This window comes from Dermacentor albipictus, unplaced genomic scaffold, assembly GCF_038994185.2.
Source record: "Dermacentor albipictus isolate Rhodes 1998 colony unplaced genomic scaffold, USDA_Dalb.pri_finalv2 scaffold_16, whole genome shotgun sequence".
NCBI classification, from domain to species: Eukaryota; Metazoa; Arthropoda; class Arachnida; order Ixodida; family Ixodidae; genus Dermacentor; species Dermacentor albipictus.
In genome coordinates this window covers 672,398-696,245 of record NW_027225570.1, presented here as the reverse complement: position 1 = coordinate 696,245, position 23,848 = coordinate 672,398, and the positions used below count along the sequence as shown (strand labels likewise).

Below are 23,848 nucleotides of genomic sequence, written 5' to 3'. Positions count from 1 at the left end.
AGAAAAAACGCGAAACACGCCTTCCGCCCAGCTAAAAAGCCCAAGTTTCGCTTTCGCGCCGGGTCGCATCTCCCGGCGTGGCAGCCCAGGCCTGCTACTTCGCGGCGCTTGGGATAGATGGCGCGACCGGCGCTCATCAATATGGCGGCGCCCTTTGAATTCACGGTGTTCTGGTGTATAGACGACCGCACGCCAAGTTTCATCCTAGACGCCAGCGCTCGTTTCTCCCCTGGCGGCGCGATTTCATCTCCAACGTGTGTAGGTCGCTGCTTCCCTTCACGGTCGCGCCCGCGTTCTGTTCGCGCTGCGCGCGAAACGTCTTTTGTTTGCGACGGCGCCTCTTCGGATGACCGGAAATTATTATTGTGTTGTTAACTGTCACGACAGCAATGTAAACATGAAAAGGTGATGCCACCAGTGAAATTCTGCCGATTCACAAGAAAATGGCACGAAAGAAACAGACGACAGACATGGATTACTGCGGTGCGCCGAGCGAAGTAAACATCTGGCTAACGAAGCGAGCTCGTTCATTGATCACTCCTGAGTGTATGACGGTTTCTATATGTAACCCACGTGAAATTAATAATTACTCGGTACATACTCCTTTTATTCATATAAAAACTTTAAGTTCAACGAGCGCTTGTCCTGTCTTCTTTCTCGTGTTTCGTTTGTGTGTGCGCTGTCTAAGAATGGAAACCACGTCTGTTGTATGCGCTAGCAGTGGCCGAAGTTCACGCGTGCCGAGAAATTGAATATGTGCATGATGCATTGAACATGACCGGAGTTCATTCCTGCTTCACCACTGCACCGATCGATCGGGTTACTGGACGATACACACCCATGTCTTGGTCGCGCCGGCAAGGCTGAAACAGGAATGATTAATAATACTTTCAACTTCCGTCTCTTGAGTACTGTTAAAAAATGACCAAGCAGTCTACATTGCTGCCTCTATTCCATATTGTAGGGGACGAACTAGTTAAAGTTGTGTGCGCATGTCGTACTTGTGCTATGCAGCGATATATCTTGTTTATTTCCGCACAGTGTCGATAGAAGTCCGTTGTCGCCATCAGAGACAACACGGATTTGTAGCAAACATAATGTGAGAAACTGCAAAAATGACTTTAGCTCGTTGGTGCCGTATGTATGTGCCGCATCGTATGTGCTGACGATTTTTCCGGCAGCACATACGATGTCGTTTCCAATTACCTGCTCAGCGTCCCTTACATCTGCCCTTTCGCCGCATTGCAGCCATAAAAATAATCGTCAAGCGTACCGATCTTCTTAAAGGCAAATATAGCGTGTGCAGTTTGTTTCACACTAGGGGGAAAACTCGGAACGTATTGCGTCGCGATGCGGCAAGCAATGGAGTCGTGCGGCGGCAGCAGCTCGAGCAGGCGCACATGCTTGAGGGGCAGTGTCGTGATCTGCGTCGTCTGCTACGGCGGCGCGCGCTGGCCACATTTTCGGGAAGCGTGGTACTGTCAGGGGCAGTGCACCGATTTCATCGGTACTGCGGGAACCGAGCTGATATTCTTTACTAAACGTTGTGCGTCGCCACACTCTGATCCTTCATTGGCGATAATGGAGTTCCACAAACTTCTTTTGACAACATGGTTCATTTGTTCTTTCGAAAGGCCGGAGTACTGAGCGTGTGCACGTATATTTCTTCATTGTGTGTGCTACCGTAATGAGCAGCGACAAAACGCACCAAGATGTGCGCGCAACGTGCTCAGTCTTTGTTTGACTCGAAAGGAAAACAAAGCACTCAACAATGGGAGTCGAACACGGTGAAACAAACGGACACGATTAAATGAATGTTTTAGGTTCAGACAATGAGCTGGAAGTGATTTTTCTCGACAATCATTCGCTACACCAGACAGACCCTGCCCGCCGGTGGGGAATTGGACACGTCACGCTCGGAACTTCAGTTAGTATCTCGTCATGTCCCCAGCGGCAGCGATGACAGCGCTCATCCTGGAAGGCAGTGAAGTGTAGAATGACTTGATCAGGGATGTGTTCATTCGCTGCACGTCTCAGTCGCTGACGATGGTGGATCGAAGCCTATCCTCGGGCGACTGATAGAGGGGATGTTGCGCCAGCGATACTTTCAACGAGCCTCAGACATTTTAAATGGTGTTGGCGCCCGGGGATTGAGGCGGCCGCTCCAAGAGAGTGTCTGCGCGTTCTTCTAGCAGTTCTTTCACAGCACGAGCAGTGTGAATCGGCGTCCTATCGCGTTAGAATATATAGTCGCCTTCCGGAAACGGGCCGTCAAGAATGTATGGAATCAGTACGTCGTCTATGACTGCCATGCAGCGATGAACTTACGTTCGAGGTGTATCAGTGGGCGTCGCGCAACGCTTAGCAAAGAATACCGGCTCATTTCACGCGGTAACGATGTGATCGGCGCCCTGCACCTGACAGTAGAACGTTTCTCGACAATGCGGCCAGCGCGCGCCGCCGTAGCAGACGACGCCGTTCAAGATCCCGCCCCTCGAGCAACTGCGCGAGCTGCTGCCGCCGCCTGACTCAAGCGCTCGCCGCATCGCGATGCAATGCGCTTCGAGTTTTCCCCTAAATGTGAAACAGACTGTACACCGCCCTTCGAAGGAAATGTCCACGCGCACACACCGCGCGCGGCGCGAAACGTGCTCAAACACGCGCAGTGCAGGAGGCAATCAAGGCGGCGCGAACGAGAGATGGGAGAGGGGTACCGCCACAGAACACCTATACAAACTTATGCTATCTTCGGCTGGTCGCTTCCATCCCCCGAAGCAGAGTCGGGCAGATCCGGCGTTTCCCGAGCTCAGAGGAAGAGGACGAGCGCGCAAGCCAAACGTGCCACTCGCTCTCGGAGGAGGCAATGGCAGATGCTAAACCACGTGACAACTACCAACGTCCGATGCTTCGCTTATCGAAAGCTCCCGGCGCTGCCGGGAAAACCGGCGGACGCGCCGGCGGGACGAGCGTTCGTCGCAGTGGCCTAGGTTGCCTAGGTTACGGTGGGCCGTCGCCAACAGCAGCAACGCGGCTCTGCGATGACGTTTCAATTTCGACGACTGCTCCGACGACAGGGCTCGGAGCGCCTCAGAGCGCTCGAAGGTGGAGGAGAGCAATCGAGAAGAACCAGCCGAACGCAGGGCGGGCACCCTCTTTCAACCAACCGAAGACAACGCCGCTCGCGAGAGCGCTCCAGAGCGCTCAGAAACGACCAGTCGAAGATGGCATTAGAGAAAGAAAACTGTACCTTCCACAGTGCTATGGAAATAAGCGTAGCGGTGGCGTTGTGAACTAAAGTATGTGACCACGGGTGGCGCTGTACAACAGGAAACGGAAATGGAGTTTTGCACACGCTTTACCAGGTGTTCTGTGGCTTTACTGGGTTTCTGGCTGCTACGCCTCGATCGTGCTCCCGCCAGTTTAGTTGCTGTGTAGCAAACGTAGCGCCTATATTATGTAGGCGCTACGTTTGCCACACAGCAACCAAACTGGCGGGAGCACGATCGAGGCGCAGCAGAATACATGTAGCGCTGAGTCATATCGAGTTAAGGCACACTCTGAACTGACTTTTAAGGGCATCCCGAGCGGTTTTTCGTTTATTACGCCGCCGTTACGCCGAGTTGTGCCGCCGCGCTCCAGCTGTTGCATTTCGTGTAGGGCTACTGACAAAATGCGGTTTCCAGGTGGCACGATGGCCTCGACTGGAATAAACGCACACGACACCAAAGATTGAGTAAGCCTGAAAATATTTTATTTGCATTTTACAAGTACAACAGAAAGCACACGTCTACGCATCCACACAAACGCGGTTACATACAGTCAAGAACATAGGCAAGAAATGGCTCATTAATAAGGGCAGCATAAACGCACAAGAAAGAAGACCTAAGCTACAAAACGTACGGTCGGCTGCTAAGTATAATAATTTCCCTGTCATCGCGTGTCACTTTTATACAGCATCTTTACAGCACTACCAGGCCGGGTAGTTTGGCGGAAAGAACGCAACAGCTTACGGCCGTCAGCTGCTTCTGTCATAATTATCCTAATCTCCGCATCAACGTCGTGCAAGTCCGCATACAGGCATCTGTATCTGAACCATACATGTGCCAGCTTAATACATGGGTAGTGAAATTATGACAACCACTGCGTCTTATCAAACGTATTGGTTTTGCAAATGCGCATTACAGCTGACGGAACGACATACTGTAAGTGAAGCACAAGAGAACAAGGACAAAAGGAGGATACAACACTTGAAGAAATGAAGAATTAGTAGGCGTACAGCAAACAAGCGATGACGGAGAACACACAATGATCGGGTGTTCTGTGACATCGCTTTGCGTATTTACGGTGTTATGGAGATCAACGGCATAAAAACGTACCTTCAAGCGTACTCCCTCAACCTCCGCCGCATTCATTATGATAATCAACGCCTAAACAAAATGAGGCACTATTTTTTGCCAAGAGTAGACCTCTTTACAGCAAGTCTATGTAATGACTCGCAGACGAAACCAGCATGCTTTCGAAAATGTTTTACCGCCGTAGTATTCGAACGCCAACGGCCAGGAAACACATCGATGCCAATAGGCTGTCGGCTGTCGGTGGTTAATCAAGTACAAAAACCTTGACGCTATGACTAAAAAGCAGCTTCAACAATCAAATTAAAAAAAATCAACTGCCTATTTGCCTGAGGTAACAAAACATCCTTAGACACCTCGATTGTTTATGTCAATGGTTTGTGTAAAGTAAAAAATTCAGCATGTTCAGCGCCCCTAGCAGAGAAAGCACAAATTAAAGTATTCGACCAAATTACAGTAGCTCCACTTGCGCGCTTACGCTGAAACGCGCCTTGATTGATTTTTCGCCCTCTGTGGCCATTTGTTGAACTTGAGAGTGTACGGGGCCTGGTACCACCCGCTAAAAGAATTTTGCTTCGCATGCGGCGCTCTCAACGCCGGCGCAGCAGCGCCGCTCTCGGTGCCGTTCTTGTCTATACACGCGAACGACCAGGCGTTGGGATCCAGCATGGAGCGAACATATTCGCTCGCGAGGACGCGGTGAGTCGGACTTCTAGATTTGTCGCGTGCCCATCGGCATGTTTTGTGGATAGCAACTCGGCTAGCAGGCATTGATGTATGAAAGGTGCAATAAATGCCCTTGTGATTGTTTGCACTACTGTGTTGTCGTTCCTTTGTCCCAAGAGTACGGTGTGAGATATCCCACATCAGACCCCACATCTGGCTGCCCAACGTGGGACTCTTGGGGCATCGGAAGATAATTTTAAGTGTTGCTTCGTTCGAGACCTTTGTTTGAACCGAAGCGTAGGCCTAGCGTGGATTTTGATCGCTAGCGTCGGCGGCGTGCTTTCTTGAGCGAGGCGGCGGTGGCTGTAGTGTGCTTGAACTGGTCAACATGCTAAGCCTTTTCGCAAGTGTTTTTTTTTTAATGGCATTCGTTGGTACGAGAGCCACGTGGTCTGCATCCTGGGAGAGCGAGTCTGAGCGCCCGCGGAGCAGTGGCAAGCCTGAAGCGAGTGAGTACGGAAGCCTCGTGGGTGGTCCGAATTTCTTATGTAAATAGCTTCTTCTATCTCTTTGACTCGGATGAAGTCGCGGCTCTGGGAGCCGGGTGGCTGCGGGCCACGGGTGCCACTACGGGCTGACTGGTATTGCGGCCTGGCACCGGGCGCTCCGACACCGTCTGGGACGGTGGGCGCCGTCAACTCGGATGCTGTGTGCACCGAGCGGAGTAGGACCACCTCACAGAGCTGACGTCTCCTCGCGGCTGCCTGTTTTGCGCTCATTTTGGGTGTTGTTTTTGGATGCCGGTTGTTTCAGAGTAGCGACGCTTTAGGCCTAAGGCTTTACGAAGCTGCCTGTCGCACGTGGATGGACACAACCTGGTGGACCGTGGCGTTGAGGTGTTGCACTTTGCTTACCTCATTCTAGTTAGCCTCGCACGAATTGAAATTACTCGTTCGACTCAAGAAAGCGAGCTTCGTTCACGTGAACTTAGCATCTCAATAGCTGCCCGATCTTTTGCTGGCCGAGTTGAACATCGTACCACGTGGGCGATGCGCATGCAGAATTCCTCTCCCTTGCACTACTTTAGTGTTCGCCGAGTGTGTTGAGTTTACGCAGTGTGATTGGAGTCACCCCTGGTCTGCCGTCACCTGCACATCGTCTTCGCTGCTGCCCCGGACTACGATGGAGCCAGCCCGGGCGATGGTGATGCTGTGGCCAGTTCAGCGCAGCGACTTCGGCGGCCTCCTGCACCCAGCTCACAACCCTCGGCGGCGGACAAAGGAGTCGGCGGTCACCGACAGCTACTGCGGCTCTTGCCAGCAGGGCGCGTCGGCGCGAGCGACGCTTGCTCGTACCGACTACTGCGTCGTCGTCTCCGGAGTCCTGGCCTGGAATCGTGCCGTCGAGTCTACAAAGCTGCTGCTGTGACCGGCGGACGCCAGCGGTGCACCCAAGAACAATGTCGGCTCGCATGCTACGGACAGCGTGTGGACATTTCCTCAGGTGCGACCACTGTTGCATGTATCACCCTGTTCGCGAAGCACGGGTTAATGTTAGACCGTGTCACATGTTTCGCCGGAATAAGAAGTGATTTAAGGTTGGGGGGATGTGGGGATGCGCGATCCTCGCGCCTCCCCTGATGTTTTTCCCGCATAGCGCGTCTCCTGTAGTGCGGCTTCGCCGCACATGCGGCGGTCGGAATGGTACAGGCGCAGTCCGAGAGATGGCGCGAGTGTTGCGCGGCTAACGCCGCGAGGTTGCTTGGGCGCCGAAAGGAAGGCGCTTGCTCTCTTGGGTTCGAGACAGCCAGCAGGCCGCACGGACATGCCGCGCGTGCAGCGCCCCTCTTTCCCGGCGGGTCGGCGCGCGGCGGGGGACGTCTCCCGCGAGCGCGCGGCGACCGATGCATCTGCGAGACCGCCTCGCGTGGCCGCCTTCGAACGCGCCACGATTCGCGTGACTATACACGCGAACGACCAGGCGTTGGGATCCAGCATGGAGCGAACATATTCGCTCGCGAGGACGCGGTGAGTCGGACTTCTAGATTTGTCGCGCGCCCATCGGCATGTTTTGTGGATAGCAACTCGGCTAGCAGTCATTGATGTATGAAAGGTGCAATAAATGCCCTTGTGATTGTTTGCACTACTGTGTTGTCGTTCCTTTGTCCCAAGAGTACGGTGTGAGATATACCACATCAGACCCCACAAGTTGCAGGCAAAATTGAGAAAACTATTAACTGCCTTGAATTAACGAGACCAAAAAATATGCCAAAATAATTTTTCTATGCTTCTGCGGTCGAAATTTTCAGAGAAAAAAAAACAATTGCTCGTGTTTGCCCCCTCCAAGTTTCACTTTGCATCCCAAAATCTACTTCACCTCTGTTTTGCGTATCGCTCAAGAGATGGCAGCACTTGCCCATAATAAGTGCACATAACTATGAGATTTACTCTGATGGTATCCCATTCTCAACTGGGAATCTCGCACACGCGAAAAAGAATGGTAACTGGTATGTGCCAAATATGGGACGCCATGCAATAGAGGGTTAAAAGCGACGCTTTCCACTACTCTTTCTATGTTCGTACTATAAGGGATTGAAATACTCTACCACCTGACACTGTCTGTATTTGTTGAAATGATGATTTCTTCCATGCTTTATGAATGTAATTTTGAGTGTTCATTTATACGAGTTGTACCCTCCCTGCTGTAATGCCTGAATGGCGAAGCAGGTACCCAGTGAATAAAATAAAGAAATGTTTCATTGTCATGATTTTGTTTATATTGTGTTATAGCGTAGTTGCACCTTGTTAAGCAGCAATTACGAGCATTATGTGAAATCATGCGTGCAAGAAATGCAATGTTGAAGCAACTCTTGAGTTTAAACAAAGCAGTAGTAAGCATGAGTGTCTGCTATGTAAAGAAATCCTGCTCCAAAAAGTGCTTGGCATGTCTCGTTTGTTGCTATACGTTTCAATATGTGCTATACAGATTGCTCTGAACGACATTTCAGTCAGGGGCGTAGCCAAGGGGGGGCCCTATGGGGCTTCAGCCCCCCCCCCCCCCGAAATTTTTTCGTGCTGTCATGTGCCGCCGACCAAAACAACTCCCGGCGCCAGAAATCATGCTCGATTTTGTCTAGAATGTCCTTAATTCACGCTCGAAAAGACATTTTAGCGCGAACATTGCTAAATCGGGCTGGATTTCGGGGCAACGCCCATGCATCGGGAGTCACATATCGTAACGCAAGGAGCCCCACCGGGCACAAAATTTCAATGGCGTTTTGAAGGCGAGCGGAGTCGTCTCGGCATATCGCGGAGGCCGCGGAATCTACGGAGAGCTTGGATTTCAATTCTGAAACGTTGTGGGTATAAAGTTCTCATAACATTTTGATGCGAAAGGTCCATTGACATATTCAAAGTCGTGCTTTAGATTTTCAATTCCGGAACTTCTTGGGTTTAATGCTGTTGTAAACATCTGACGCCAAAGGTGCATCGACTTTTCTAAAGTCGTACATCGGGCCATACAACGAGACAATCCAAATCAACATACTATCATACAAGTTGACAAAGCACGCAGCGAGGTCCGATGAGACAAAGCGTTGTGGTGGTTCATTTGTGCCGTCAGGTCACAGAAAAGAATATAAACATTTTTTTTCACCTGCGGCAAAGCATCCATGTCAAGGCACTAAAGCCACCATTGTAACTAAGGTCTTATTCATTTTTCTACCTAGACTTTTATTCGCGAGGATATATTGGGCCTCTTTCTCATTTCTTTTTCTTTTTTTTTCTCGCAACCCGCGGGCTGCCGATCCAGCCAGAGCGCATGCGTTTTTCTCGTGCTGCATCGATAACCGCGGGCCGCACTTGGATGCGCGTTTGTTTTTCTCTGGCCGACAGCATTTTCGCCTGGCAGAGTTTTGGACGCTTTCTGGCTAGCAGACTAGAAAAAGAAACAATGCATAGTCGCTCGCCGCCAGCACTGCGGGGACTCGATGAATTGCAATGCGTTCGCTTGAGCGCAACCTCTCCGGAAAATTTTGTCTCGCCGGTGTAGGATACCAAGCAGTACGCGTATGGTTTTCTGTGGACCAAGCGTCACACGTTTTCTTCGATATTCCTTCGGTAGCCACACTAGGTGCCCAAAGTAGGCATTAGATTGTAGCCAACATGCTTTCATTTGCGTTATTCTATTTCACCGCCCCACGCCCACAAAAAAAAAAGAAGACATTGTTGCGGCGCAGCGAATTTTCGCCTGGTGAAAGTTCGATTTTGTTACTTCTTTTGCGGAAAGTAATGAGCGACGGGACGCTTCAGTTGCCGGATACTATTTTATTATTGCGATAGCAGCTCTATGAAGAATCCAGGCGCATTTCTGTCGTTGCCCTCATGTTCCGTATAAATAACGGCCAAGGGCGATAACATCGTGACCGCGCGCCGCATGCTCTATGTGCGAGTGAAAACGTGCAGGGGGGAAGGGCAGGGGGTGAACCGACGATGGTGGCTGAGTCTTGTGTGCGCAAGGGAGAAAAATGGGGAGGAAGCGGGCCGCCTTCCGTCGCACGCGATACATTTTAGGAGTGGAGGGAGGGGGGGTGCTGTGAATCTGTGGTTGCGGAACCTGTTTATTTGCCTTGTTTGACGCATCATATATAGTGACTTTTTCTTAGGTACGTAGAATTCTTGGTGACTTGTGCGTATATTTAAATATCTTGTTGCGAGGTTTTGTGCATATGCGCAGTGAACATTGTTTCCAGTGACAATTTTTTGCCCTGTATCAAGCTGTATCTTCACATTTGTATATTCCATTGTATCTTCGCATTTCCAATGTACGAAAGCGAGTCAAATGAAAGTGAGACAACCCGCCCAGCGCAATAATGGTTCGGTTCATTATTTTCGAGGCATGTGCGTAGCACATACGCATCTCATTTACAAGTGACATGCAGAGGTGAGGTTAAATGTTCTTTAATGCGCTCATACACGGGGTTGAACATGGTTGCGTGACATAATGGACACTTCAAAAGTTGAACAGCTTGGTGTCGTGAGGTTTTTGACAAATGAAGATGTTTCCCAAAAAGAAATTATTCGCCGTATGGCTGCATGCCGTATGCGTTGAATATTGCGTGCCATTGGACACTGTGAAGCGTTGTAGCAAACTGTTCAAAGAAGCACATGAAAGTTACAAAGACGGTCCATGGCCGGGCCAAAGCCACCGTGCAATCACCCCCAACACAATTGAAAAGGCCGTGGTTGCTCAGTGGCTATGGTGTTCGGCTGCTGAGCACGAGGTCGGGCGAATAGAATTCCGGTCACGGCGGCTGCATTTCGATGGAGGCGAAATGCGAAAGCACCCGTGTACATAGATTTAAGTGCACGTAAAAGAATTCCAGATGAGGGTGACGACTTTTTGTCTGCAATTGTGACCGGGGATGACTCATGGTGCCGCTACTACTAGCCTGAAACACTACGGCAAAGCTTACAGTGGAAACATTTGAATTCACCACTCCCAAGGAAAACAAAGGCCGTCATTTACGCCAGAAAAGCGTTGACTTCTTTTTAGATCGTTAAGGGCCACTATTGATCGAATTTTCTAAACCTGGAGAGACTCTATATCGTGTCAGATATTGTGCAAGATCGGATCGGCTGCGTGTCGCAATTAAGAGCAAACGACGTGAAAAATTGAGCATTGGGGACATCTTGCTTCACGACATTTCCCGGTCCCACGTCGCTCATGTGGTTAATACAAAACTGGCAAAGTTCAAGTGGGAAACGCTGCAACATCCCTCATGCAGCCCAGACCTGTTGCCTTGCGTCTTCCACATTTGGTAAAATTTGAAGAAACTGCTCAAGGGAACCAGATTCGTGTCGGAAGATGACGTGTAGTCATTTACAGATTTTCGAGGCAGCAACCCAAGGAGTTTTATGAGACGGGAATTACGCGACTCGTTAGTAGGACAAGTGTCTAAATACTCATGGTGACTACTTTTAAATAAAGTACCCCGTTTGTCATATATATTCGCATTGGCCCACTTTCATTTGACTCGCCCTCGCATATGTTCCAGAACTCCTGCTTTTTATATGTGCTCTCTGTTGCGACTATAATTTCGGAGCAATTACTCGCAATGCACAACCGGTGACAGCTGCTCCTGCGCAATACATTCTAACAAAGGAAAGCGTCATTGAGATTTACCCCTGGTCTTTGCATATGTACACAAATGTAAACAAGGTTGTTGAATGACACACACACACACACACACACACACACACACACACACACACACACACACACACACACACACACACACACATATATATATATATATATATATATATATATATATATATATATATATATACCTCGACTAGTTTTATACGGAGCAGGCCGAGCTGCAAAGTGAGCCCCCCCCGAACGAAATTTCTGGCTACGCCACTGATTTCAGTTGCTGTGCAACTTGTGCTGTGCTTGTGTGTCACACATTAACAGACACCTTCAGCTTTGGAACGATGCATACTGCACAGTAAAATAGGCATCGCAAAGCAATATTCAACTATGCAAGATTGGTTGCCACTCACCTTGGAAATAACCTTTATTTGAAGAAAATTCCCTGGTGAGACAATATTCAAAAGCACAGTGAACAAAGCAAAGGAGTAACATAATGGCACATGGCTATTTGTCACTGCATGTGTATCTGTCATGCTCAACATAGACAAATCATGTGCTTTTCACTACCGCAGTATGCAGCATACTACGATTAGCCACATGTGAGCACACGCAATGTGTTATGTTGAAGTGCACGGCCTATTTACTTCATGAAAAGAAAAATAAAACATGTTACACCAGCACATGTCTCCGCCTCATTTGCCAGCGAATGCGCCGGCGCACACTTTGCAGGTAGGCAATGCGCAAATTTCTGGGCAGCCGAAACACACCAACTATGGATTCGCGCACCGCACGGCCTCTTTGAAACAAAGCTCGAGAAGGTACAGGGTGCGCCTGCGGTGGCACCTGTACTTGAAGCGGCACTTGTGCCTGGGCTGGCCCCTGTGCGCTGTCGTCATGTGCACCGTCATCATCTGGGTCGTCTGGCAGAGGCACGCCTGCCGCAAGGCAGAGGTTATGCAGCGCTGCACAAGCTGCAACAATAGTGGCTGCTTTCTGAGGCGAGTAGTGGAGCACCCGATACATCTGCAGGCATCGGAAGCGGCTCTTGACGACTCCTATGCACCGCTCAACGGCATTTCGCATTGATGCGTGTGCCTCATTATAACGCCCCTCTGCCGTGAGGCGATTTGGGTGACGAGGCACAGGAGTCATGATCCATGGCGCTAGCGGGTACCCAGAGTCCCCTGTAAAGTGTTGCATGTCAGTGAACGAAATGGATACATTAAGGCGCAATGCAAGAACACAGTCTACGCCAGGGCCCTCTTACAACAGGAGCGGGTCTTGGATTTATTGTTGCAATATCTATCAAACATTGACCTTCCCGGAATGTTGTAAAAAAAGTTCAACTCATTTTAAAGAAAAGCCCTATTTCACCTGTTGTCTTGGCTGCAAATCTCATTCTCACGTTAAGTTGGACATGTAATATTCATTTCATACTCGTGGTTTTCTGCTCCGTTCATCCCATTTGCCCCTCCCTAAATGTACATTTTCCACTAAAACTTATTAGCTCTTCTCTCTTCAGAAGTGTTATTTTATAAAACACTTCTAAGGTCTACTCTCGAATATGCTGCCAGTATCTGGGATCCTTGCTCTAGCTTTCGTACCTCTTCTCATGAAGGTACCCAAAATCGAGCTGCCCGTTTGATCCTTGCTAATCACTCCAGCACCACATGTCGCTGCAACAAAAAAAAAAATCACACACATTGCGACACAAAGCAAAATAGCGCAACTTGCACCATTCTACAATATATACTACACCGATCACTAACGTCGATGCCGAAAGTTTCACGCACACGCTTATTCCTTTGTTCCAAGGACAGTGACCAGGGACCAGGTCCCCGAGTCCATTGTCACCAACCCTTTTCCACCATACTTGAAAACTGCCATTTCGACGTGTTCTGTAGAATTCCACCCCTGCCTGTAGCGCTCCACTTGGCATTCAGTGTATTGAAATTAATAAATAAACAGCATAACATGTCAGCTGTTCTATACATGCTGGTACAAATATCTGCCTTTTAAGAGAGACTTGTTTCTCTCGATAGTCGCTGCAGGTTCATTAGGTACCGCTGCATTCACAACACATTTCTAGCAAATCACGCTTTCTTAAAGTTTGCTAGGATGCAAAACTATTTGACTGTGTATGTTTTACGTGTGGAGGAAGCACTGCTACTTCAGGTGCACTTACCAAGCAAGACTTCTCCATGAAGTAACAGGCCACGAGTGAGGCGGCGGCGAAATGTAGAATGCCTCCAGACGAAAGAATCGTGGCACGATCCCGGAAACCGTGGGTCAATTTCCAGGATATTCAGCTTCGCGTCGCACACCTCATAAGGGAAAGCAAAGAGAAGGTGTCAGTGCTACTGCAACAAATATGTGGCACAACCTTTTGCTTACAACACTACTTGCCAATCAGTTACTGTTCAGTCAGTGTACACAATTACAGAAAAGGAGATATCAACATACGCAGTAGGCAGTTGAACTAATGATCAGCATGATAACAGTGTCATCTTAACCTACAAATGCAATGTTGGCATGTGTTCACATGCTCATGTATGGCGTGCGGTAACAACACAATGTGCAAAATAATTCCTTTGGTTTCTTCCGTCCATATTGTATAGGATTCTGCTAAAGAGTGCCACCTATGTTTTTTTTTTCAGACAAAGTGCCTATTACAAGCGAAAGAACGCGGAAACAGCATGTACCGTATTAACAGCTAGAGCAAATGGGTGTCCACACATTCTCATTCTCCCTCACACCATTTTCATTGATGGGATGCTCCTTCTCACGTTTACAGTCTGTTGGCCACGATGCTTTAGTTTTACGTCGAATAAGAATCACAAGGGCTCGTCTTCTGTTAGGATCACTCGCAGACGAAGGCTCCCTTCACTGCTACGGCGTCTATTCCGGTTTAAGTCGCGCGTAATGTGTTTACATTGTAGCATCGAAAAGGCTATTCAACTGTGATTGGAGAGCACTGAAAAAGTGCGGCCGTGTTCTATGCAAAGGTTAAAGTCGTCATTACACATACAACACAAACGCTACTTTCTCTAATAGGAACGCAAGAATTACCAGCTATTGATGAAAAATAACGAAACGAAGTTTTTTACAACGTGCACTCGCGCAAACACATATCGAAAATATTTGTCAATGAACAATACTCACGACCATGCAGTTGAGGGCGTAATACCCTTTACGGCTCCAGTACGATTCCGTTTCGCCGGGGCCGAGCTTCTTAGTGCGAACGATGGCTATCAGACTCCCGTCCACACATCCTAGAACTCCTGGAATTTTTCCACGGCTAAGAAAGCCTTCCTTGACGGCGGCTTACTGTTGCGCCGTGGATGGGAATCTAACCCATCCTTTTTCCTTGCCCACAACCGCAATGGCCTTAGCGACGGCTGTAATGATCCGGCTGACCGAAGGCTACGACAGTGCAATCGCTTCTTCATTCCCGACGCACTGTTGAAAGCTCCCGGTGGCAAAAAACCGCAGCGCGCACAGCACTTTCATCGTAGTGTCGACACCACGCAATCTTTGAGGTCCGAGATGTCCTTCCAGCTCATCGCAAAGACGTCGCACTATGTCTTTCGAGAGCCTAAAATGCCTTCGAAACTCTTCTTCGGCGATGCCGAACGCGTCGTGTCGTTGCCTTTCGGCACTCGCCAGCAGCACAACCAAGGGAGCCGCCATTGCCGTCTCTGTCTTGTCTCGTCTAGGTGCCGGCTCGTCAGCTGGCGCGAGATGAGCCCAACGTTACTAGACTAGCTTCAGTTGTAAAACTCTCCGCCCGCGCGCTTACAGCCGGTGTCGCCACTTCTGTGACAGCCGCCAGATGGCAGCGCCGTTCCATCGGGCTCCACTGCAGACGCCTCGCCGCAGCCTTCAGCCCGTGCGGACGGGCAGTTTGCGCGTGTTTCACGCTCGCTGGCGTTCTCCCTTGTCCGAATTAGTGATACCATGAGAAAGCGGTATCCACCTACAGCAATAAGATTTATCGGGCCAGTTGGTTCATACTGTAATAAGGGTAAACTGCACGAAAGAAAGAAACGCATACAGCGAAGCGCGGAAGCTGTGTTTTTTCCTGCCGTCTTAACGTTTCGCGCAGTTTAGGCTCAGAAGCCTGAACATTTGGCCAAAGTGTGTGATTAGGATGATCTTCATCCCCACCGAGGCTTCTCGCCACGCCAAAGAAGCGCAACAAAAAGAAAGATGAGGTCAGTCTTTGAACACACAAGCCACACACACACACACAAAAATATCATCTGCTCTTCCACTCCGTGAAGATGGTTAACCAGCGAAGCTGAAACGTGCGGCCCCTGTTTATCACTGGGTTAATCTAGAGGATTCATTAAAGTATTTCTGAATTATGCGGTAACACACACAATCGGCTGCGACGGAGAGAACGACGTCACTGACGATATGCCCGTAGTCCGCCGTTGTCGCTTGCGTTCGATGTCTCGAGTTTGCTCGGAGGCGTGATTAGCTGCCTTCGCCCGATTTGCGATTATTCAAAATTAAGTTTCTTCAGAAATTAAATCTATCCGTTACGTAAGACAATGAGTGGCTCATACTGCCTTAAGCAATGGCCCCTCCCACCGTAAACGCGGCCTCCCCATCCCAAGTAACCACGGATATCCGTGGGACGTCCACCATAAGTCCCAACGTCCATCCATCCGGATATCCAACACGGACGTCCGTGGGACGTACATGAAAAGTCCATATCCTGTTTGGATGTTCGAAGGACATCCCACCGGGATGTCCATGGGACATCCCATTTTGAACGTCCGCTGGCTGTCCATAAATAGGCATGCCCAGGATATACACTAGTGAGTTATATATAAACTAGCATAAATATATTGCCGGAAATTTTAGTTTGTTCATATTATATCTGTTTATTTTTGTTCTCTATCGGACACAGTTCATTCTTTTTTTCAAAGCAAAATAAATATATTTCCAACTTGATATAAATTCTGCCCACTTTAACATCGCAGTATTAAAATACGATTTTTTTTCTATCGGTGGGTCATACAAGCAATTTGTAGTTTGCTTTAAAAAAATGCTTGTGGATGACTAGCAGAATATATAAGCGCCCATTTGAAGCCACTTATTCGACCTAGAGCCAAGCACTCAAGTTACCCCTCATTATGAAAATTTCCTGATCATAGAGTTTTGGTCCTGACCTCCTAACATGTAGGTTCAGGTTTATCATTGGAACAGGAAGTAAAACACGTTGTTGGGCTAGTTGGTGCATTGTATTAAGAAAAAAACCAGCAAAAAAAAAAAAAGACGGACACAGGAAACATACACAAGACAGGCCTCTTCCAGCCTCTTTCCTGTCTTCTCGTATGTTTCCTGCGTGCGCCTGTTTTTGGCTGGTTTCTTAAAACAGGAAGTTGTCTGCAGTGTTCAATTGTGCATACAATAATATCATTATAGGTAACAAAAACAAATCTCAAAGGCTACGCTTTTGGTGGCTGCTTGCGTTGAAAGCGATTACGAAAGCTATAATGCGTCAGAGCCGCCATGCATTGACAGTAATCTCAAAGGCTATGTTTTTCTGGCGCCGACAGCTTAGCAGAAACTAAAAACTCGAAAATCAGATACCGAATATTCCCAGAATAAGTAAATATTTCACTGTGTAATAATAGAACATTTTAAAAACCTATTTATGTTTGCGTAGATGCACGTGGAAGTGTTAGAACCTTGGCAAAGCAGAACGCTTTACTCATCCAATCCAATCCAAGCTCTAGCCATCGTCGCCACGCCATTTTTCATTCTGCGATCGTTTTAAGGGCAGCGGAGCAGCGTTTGTCACCTTCCGTGCCTGCTGAAGTCTCCTACTCAGCTACCAAGGTATGACAGCTACATCGATTTCTTTTTTAATTCGTTTGGGTATTGAAATGTGTTTTCTTCACAGGTGCCAGGATGCCTAGACTGCGGGAGAAGCCGCACGCGCGAAAACGAGCGTCGCTGGAAACAAAGACGATATTCGAGGACTTCGGATCTCGCACCGGCAGCCAGCAGTCAACAGCATTACAAGAAGTCTAGAACTGTGCAGTGGCGCGTATACCCCGCACGCATGCATTAACATGTGCGGTCGGGCTGTCCCTGCAAACATTTGTACGCCTTGTGATGTTGGTCGCTGCACCGAGGCGACATCGGAAGTTCAGGACGGTGGTTGTGACACTACGCTCACTAAGGACAATGTGCCTTGTTTCCCTGATGGATATACTCTACGTGACGCTTCGGATGGTTCACTTCGCTGTGAGAACGGAACAGGATCCCTTAGGAGAGGTGTACGCACAAGTCAATGCGGGTTTTCTGGTAAGCAGGACCCCGGAGTCTACATTTTTCTTTAGCTACCGCGGACTCTTCATTGGCGCCCTTTTGATTCTCCTGGCAAAGAGCTTCTCCTGGCTAATGCGCTCATGATCAGAGCTGTAGCCGTCAGTAGCAGCAAGATCGCCTGCTGATCTCTACGAAAAATAAAAAGCTCCTTTTAAAAAAGTGAAGAATATATTAGTTGTTTTTATCTACAAGTTTGTTTAATATCGTGAGAATATGGTCACTACGGCCACGGCGGGGACATTGTAAACGAGAGTACGCATTCGATGGCCAAGTGAGTTTTAATCATTGTAAGAACGCACTACGCCACGAGAAAGAGCTATTGTTTAAAGAAAGTGAAGAATATATTGATTGTTCTTCACTAATAGTTCGTTTAGCTACGTCAGAATGTGGAGACATTGGGAACGAGAGTACGCATTTGACGGCAAGTTGACTTACGAGAACGCACTACGTCGCGAATAACACTTAAGCTGCAATACCATTAAGCATGTCCGTGTGGCACCCCGCGAATGACATTAAAGTTTAAGGCATTAGCCAGTTAATGTCATTTTTTGTGCCCGTGTCGCAGAGTGCTAGTGAAGTGATGTAGTCAAGATTAATTCCTTCATGTCATTTCTGTTGCTTTCGCTGCTTAATAATGCTAATTGATGTATTTTTGCTCTTTCTTTTTATTCCATGCTGCAAACACAAATGTCAATGCAGGGTGGGCAATAAGTATTTTTTGTTCTGCTGTTCTCTACCTTGTGTTGTGCTATTGAAATTGCAAGTTTTCTTCTTTATCCGTGTATTTATTTGTTCTTTGAACAGTACGCATATATCTGCTTATTGGTCTTTTTATGTATATGTATAAGGTGACAATAAACGTTTAATTGTATTTGGAAGTTGGTGTAAGTTCATTTCTCGTTTATTTAAAACAAGAATGCATTCAAGCATTAGACCAATGTAATATATGTATATATAATGGTCCGGTGCTTGAATGTGTCCCGGCCACTACTGTCGCTTCAAGGCATGTGTATATCTGGAATATCCCCGGGAAGACACACACACACACACACACACACACACACACACACACACACACACACACACACACACACACACACACACACACACACACACACACACACACACACACATATATATATATATATATATATATATATATCCTGAACGTCCCCTGAATGTCCATGCTGGATGTCCGCGTCGGACGTACTACGGATGCCAAAGCGATTACCTTTGGATTCCCCAGGGACGTCCCTCGGACGTACGTCGGACATTCATGGATATCCCACGGACATCCCGAATATCCAGAAAGGACGTCCGTCGGACGTCGCCCGGATATCCGTGGTTACTTGGGATTACGATGACAGAAGTGAAATTCTACGCTGGAATGATGAACGGCAACGCAGCCAGCTGTGGAAGACGACGATGAACGTAGGAGCAGTGGCACGAGCGCGTGTGCCGGTCGGCACAAGGAATAGCCGAATTCATGGCCGTGGTGCTAGCATTACGCAAATTAGGACCATCAATTACGTCAGCCGTGATAGTTACTGATTCTTTATCATTGTGCTCATCCCTTACTGCTTCTAGTGATTCTCGCGTGATGAGGACATTTCAATCATTGGTACCATGGTTACTTGAGAAGCGTGCGTTTGATTTGGGTGCCCGGCCATAAAGGACTAATCATTAATGAAATTGCAGACTCTCTAGCCAAGGCATCGATAAGTGGCCCGATTCTTCCTTGCTGCCCTTTGACTGCTTATGTAACTGCAGCTAGATTTCGCAGGAGTATCATTATACAGTCAGTATCAGGCTCCGAAATTACTAACTCTGTGGAGTACGGACATCTCCTGCACCTTTGGAACAGAGATTTTTGCCGAACACGGAAAATTGAAGTGTCCATCACGAAGCTGCGCTGCCATATACCTGCATTGAACTTCTACCTCCACAGGTCTGGTCTGGTCCCCTCACCACTATGCTCATTCTGTGGCGAAGCGGAGACAATCGACCATTTCTTGTTGTCTTGCAGACGTTTTTCTATTATAAGAAAACGACTACTCGAAATCCCGCTTCGCTCTATTGGTCTGACTTTATCAGTGCCTGTGATTCTATCTTTTGGAGCCTCCATTGTTGGGTTCAGCAACAGAAATGTTTGCTTGGCGATCCAAAATTACCTCATTGAAACTAATCGATTTCCATGTTAGATTGATCGTTCTCCCTCCCAACCATAGCTTTCTTTTATTTCTTATATTTTATTTATTATTATTATTATTATTGTTATCTTATACCCGGTTTTCATCTGATTATTTCTTTTTTTCCCCAAACACAAAACGTTTACTTTTAAACTCACACGCCCAAATTGTTAACTCCCTTGTTATCATTATTATTTTAGGCACCTAATTAAACCGCCCGATTCTTGGCCAATCCCCCACTGTGGGTATGTGCCACGGCCACTCAGGACAACAACAACAACAGAATCGCTCTGTTCCACGCCGAGCGAAGCGTCGCATTCCTGCCGGCGCAGAAAAAGCAGCGCGCCGAACTGTCGACATCGTTCCGATAGCCGCCTATGCAGCCAGGTGCGCAGCACGTCGGCATCGTCTGCTTATATTCTCAACAAACTCGGCGAAAGCTACAGTTTCGCGGATTACATGCTTGCTGAAATTCGCCTTCAACAACGAACCACACAATACGCTGCACCGCGCGCTTAGTCCGGCCCGCCCGCGTAGCCGGCTAGTGAGGAAGTGAAGCCGGGCGCGACTGCAGCGCCACGAAGGCGCGGGCAACGTTACTAGACTAGCTTCAGTTGTAAAACTCCCTTCCCGCGCGCTTCCAGCCGCTGTCGCCACTTTTGTGTCAGCCGCCAGAGGGCAACGCTGTTCCATCGGGCTCCACTGCAGACGCCTCGTCACAGCCTTGAGCTCGTGCGGACGGGCCGCCGTTGGTGCGTGTTTCACGCTCGCTGGCGTTCCCCTTGTCCGAATTAGTGAGACCACGAGAAAGCGATATCCACCTACAGCAATAAGATTTATCGCACCAGTGCGTTAATACTGAAAGAAGGGTAAACTGCACGAAAGGAAGAAACGCATACAGCGAAGCGCAGAAGCTGCGTCTCTAAATGTCGCGTGTTTCTTCCTGTCGTCCTAACGTTTCGTGCAGTTTAGGCTCAGGAGCCTGAATATCTGGCCAAAGTGCGTGATTTTAGGATGATCTTCATCCCCACTGAAGCTTGTCACCGCGCCAAAGAAGCGCTACAAAAAGAAAGATTAGGTTGGTCTTTGTACACTCAAGCCACACACACACACACACACAAAAAAAAAGAAGCCGGATTTTTCATTCCGTCAAGATGCTTAATGAGCGAAGCTGAAACGTGCGGCCCCTGTGTTCAGCACTGGGTTAATCCCGAGGGTTCATTAAAGTATTTCTCAGTTATGAGGTTACACAGACAATCGGCTGCGAGAGAGAACGACGTCACTGATGGTATGCCCGCAGTCCGCAGTTGTCGCTTGCGTTCGATGTCTCGAGTTTGCTCGGTGGCGTGGTTAGCAGCCATCGCCTGCGATTTGCCGCTTGTGATTCTTTGAAATTAAATTTCTTCAAAATATAAATCTTTCCGTTACGTAAGACCATCAGTGGCTCATACTCCCTTAAGCAATGGCTCATATCCCCGTAAACGCGGCCTCCCCATTACGACGACAGAAGTGAAGCGAAATTCTACGCTAGAAAGATGAACGGCCATGCAGCCAGCTGTGGAAAACGACGACGAACGCGGGAGCAGTGGCACGAGCGCGTGCCGTTGATTTCGCAGTGTTCCCCGGTCGCGCTTCCCGGTCTGCCTCCCAGCCTGCATCTGAGGCGGCGGCACTCGCCCCCTGACCTGCGTGTCGGGGGGTGGGTAGATCACCTTTTCCGTTGGACATTAAAGTTTATTCTATCTATCTATCCCGGTCTTCTTTCGTTCGGAGCGTCCACTTTGGGATTCAGCCGCAGGGATGCATGCTTCGCTGTCGGAACATTCCTTACGGAATCTAAACGAATGCCCTGCTAAATTCCTTTCTTTTTGTTTTTACCATTAAATTAATTATTACTCATTCAATATGACCTTCCTGATTTTATTTAACAGATAATTCTGCGCTATTCAATGCTATTTTAATAGCTATTATGAAATTTCTGCTCCATGATAATTTCGAATAATCCACCCATTTCTTGGCCAATGCCCCATCGTGGGTAGGAGCCACACGCATCACAGGCTACAACAACAACAACTGTTCCCGGTCGGCACGAGGAATCTCTCTTTTTCACGCCGAGCGAAGCATCGCATTGCTGGGAGCACAGAAAAAGTGGTGCGCCAAACTGTTGACATCGTTCCGATAGCGGCCTATGCAGCCAGGTACGCAGCACGTCGGCATCGTCAGCTGATATTCTTAAGAAACTCGGCGAAGGCTACAGTTCCAAGGATGACATGCTTGCTGAAATTCACCGTCAACAACGAACCACAGAGTACACCAACGCTGCACCGCGTGCTTCGTCCAGCCCGCCCGCGTAGCCGGCCAGTGAGGAAGTGAAGCCGGGCGCGACTGCAGCGCCACGAAGGCGCGGGCGGGTGGCGGTTCCGCGCAACGGCGCCGAGTTTTAAAACTGAAGCTATTCTAGTAACGTTGGGCGCGGGCGGGTGGCGGTTCCGCGCAACGGCGCCGAGTTTTAAAACTGAAGCTAGTCTAGTAACGTTGAGATGAGCCGGCAGCCGCGGTTGCCCTAGCAACCCTCGACATCATGCTCGCCCCCGCGCGCGACTCTCAAACGAACCACTTCTCCGCGGTTCCACTCCTAGCAGGGAACTGGTTCCTTTCCAGATGATTGGCAACCTGTGTGACGTCATCAAAATTTGTCCCGCCCACCAGGGATGACGACATCGAAGCGCCGACCAATGGCAACAGCCAAAAGGAACCGGTTCCCAAAGGAACCGCTACAGAATACGGCCCCAGGGTGCGGCCCGTTGGTGTTTGCGCAAGTCGCTGAAGTTGTGTGGCGAGTTGCGCTTCGCAAAGTTCTGCATAGGTGTTGTGCAGAACCATGCAATGCGAGAAACTTGCTCGTAGGGGTGCCCGGGGGCAGCTTGAATGCCGCCTTATAGGCCTTCCGGAGCACGGCATCAACTTGGTCCTGTTCACCTTTGGTAAGTCGTTGATAAGGCAAACTGTATGTCAGTTTGCCTTATACCTACTTGCCCTACTAACCACGAGGCTGCGTATAAGCTTCAGGGTGTCCTCCTCGCGCATACCGTGGCGACGAGTGGCAACACTGGATATCATTCGGGCCACCTGCAGCGTGGTAGTGCGGAGGAGTGTAAGGGTGTGGTTTACGTGACAATTTGACTAGATCCACATTCCCAGTATACGGATGGTGGTTTTCTCGGGGATTTGCTGGCCGGCGATAACGACACGGAGGCGGTAGCCTGGGTCGTTTTACGCCGATAGGGGGGGGGGGCGGTATATTGCCAGATTCGTAGGAGCTCAGACTTCTCGGTTGCACATGCGAGGCCACATGCCTGTACGTATTGTTCGACGCAGATGGCTGCTTACTGCAGACGATGTTCTTTTCTCCAAGGGACCCTCGTGTGGCCCAGATGGCGATATTGTCACGTGGAGTGACGTATGAAGAACACAGTGGCAATACTGTGAAAGACGAAACTAACTTTTACTGGGCGAACTTGTGCCCACAAAACAGGCTACACTTAAAGAACGGCGACAACGGCGAGCACAGTCGGCGATCGTCGAAAATCTTATCAACGGGTCAAGCGCGTCGCCTTTTATACATCTATCGTCGAATGTTCCAGACTAATTGCTGGGACTCGCGTGTCTTCCACAAAGTTCCACATTATTTGTGCCGCGCTCACATGCAATCTGTTTTCACAAGGTTCGGTCACAGACAGCGGATGGAACCATCGATAACATTTCAGAAACTTCCGATACATGCAGGCGCGTCCTGCGCTGTGCGATATCTTTTAGGCGGTGAAACGTGTCGTCCAATAAAGGCAAACAAGTACACGTGTCAATATCATTCCGCGTACATTGCGTGATGGATGCCATCGATGCGCTGGAGTTCATGCGCAAGACCAACCATGGCTACGTTGAACAGTAACGGGGAGATCACGGAGCCCTGTGGGGTGCCCTTGTTCGGAGCCTTGATGATGTTTGATCGGATTGGGCCGAGAGAGACTGTGGCGGTGCTATCCGACAGGAATGCCTGAACATACATGTAGGTGCGTTGTCCCCAGAGAAGGGCAGCGAGACCCTCGAGAATGGCCTGATGGCTCAAATTGTCAAAAG

At 48.9% G+C, this 23,848-nt stretch overlaps 2 protein-coding genes across 2 annotated transcripts in view; one reads left to right on the top strand and one right to left on the bottom strand.

The window, feature by feature from the left end:
* Positions 1-23,848, top strand: part of LOC135899638 (acetylcholinesterase-like) — a 215,346-nt gene that overhangs the window by 166,103 nt on the left and 25,395 nt on the right. The gene's annotated exons all lie outside the window — the stretch shown is intronic.
* Positions 11,621-14,832, bottom strand: LOC135899639 (putative nuclease HARBI1). Its single transcript, XM_065428945.1, has 4 exons — positions 14,337-14,832; positions 13,360-13,498; positions 12,779-12,850; positions 11,621-12,358 (listed from the first exon to the last, which is right to left on the bottom strand). The coding sequence occupies exons 1-4, from the start codon at positions 14,340-14,342 to the stop codon at positions 11,844-11,846; spliced, it is 732 nt and encodes a 243-aa protein (XP_065285017.1). The 5' UTR covers positions 14,343-14,832; the 3' UTR covers positions 11,621-11,843.

What these genes read in the sequence shown, in the direction of transcription:
- LOC135899639 (XM_065428945.1), bottom strand. An exon ending in TCATGGAGAAGTCTTGCTTG is followed by an intron (nt 12,851 to 13,359) that starts GTAAGTGCACCT and finishes TTTTTGTTGCAG; the next exon opens with CGACATGTGGTGCTGGAGTG. An exon ending in GGGTACCTTCATGAGAAGAG is followed by an intron (nt 12,359 to 12,778) that starts GTACGAAAGCTA and finishes AACACTTTACAG; the next exon opens with GGGACTCTGGGTACCCGCTA.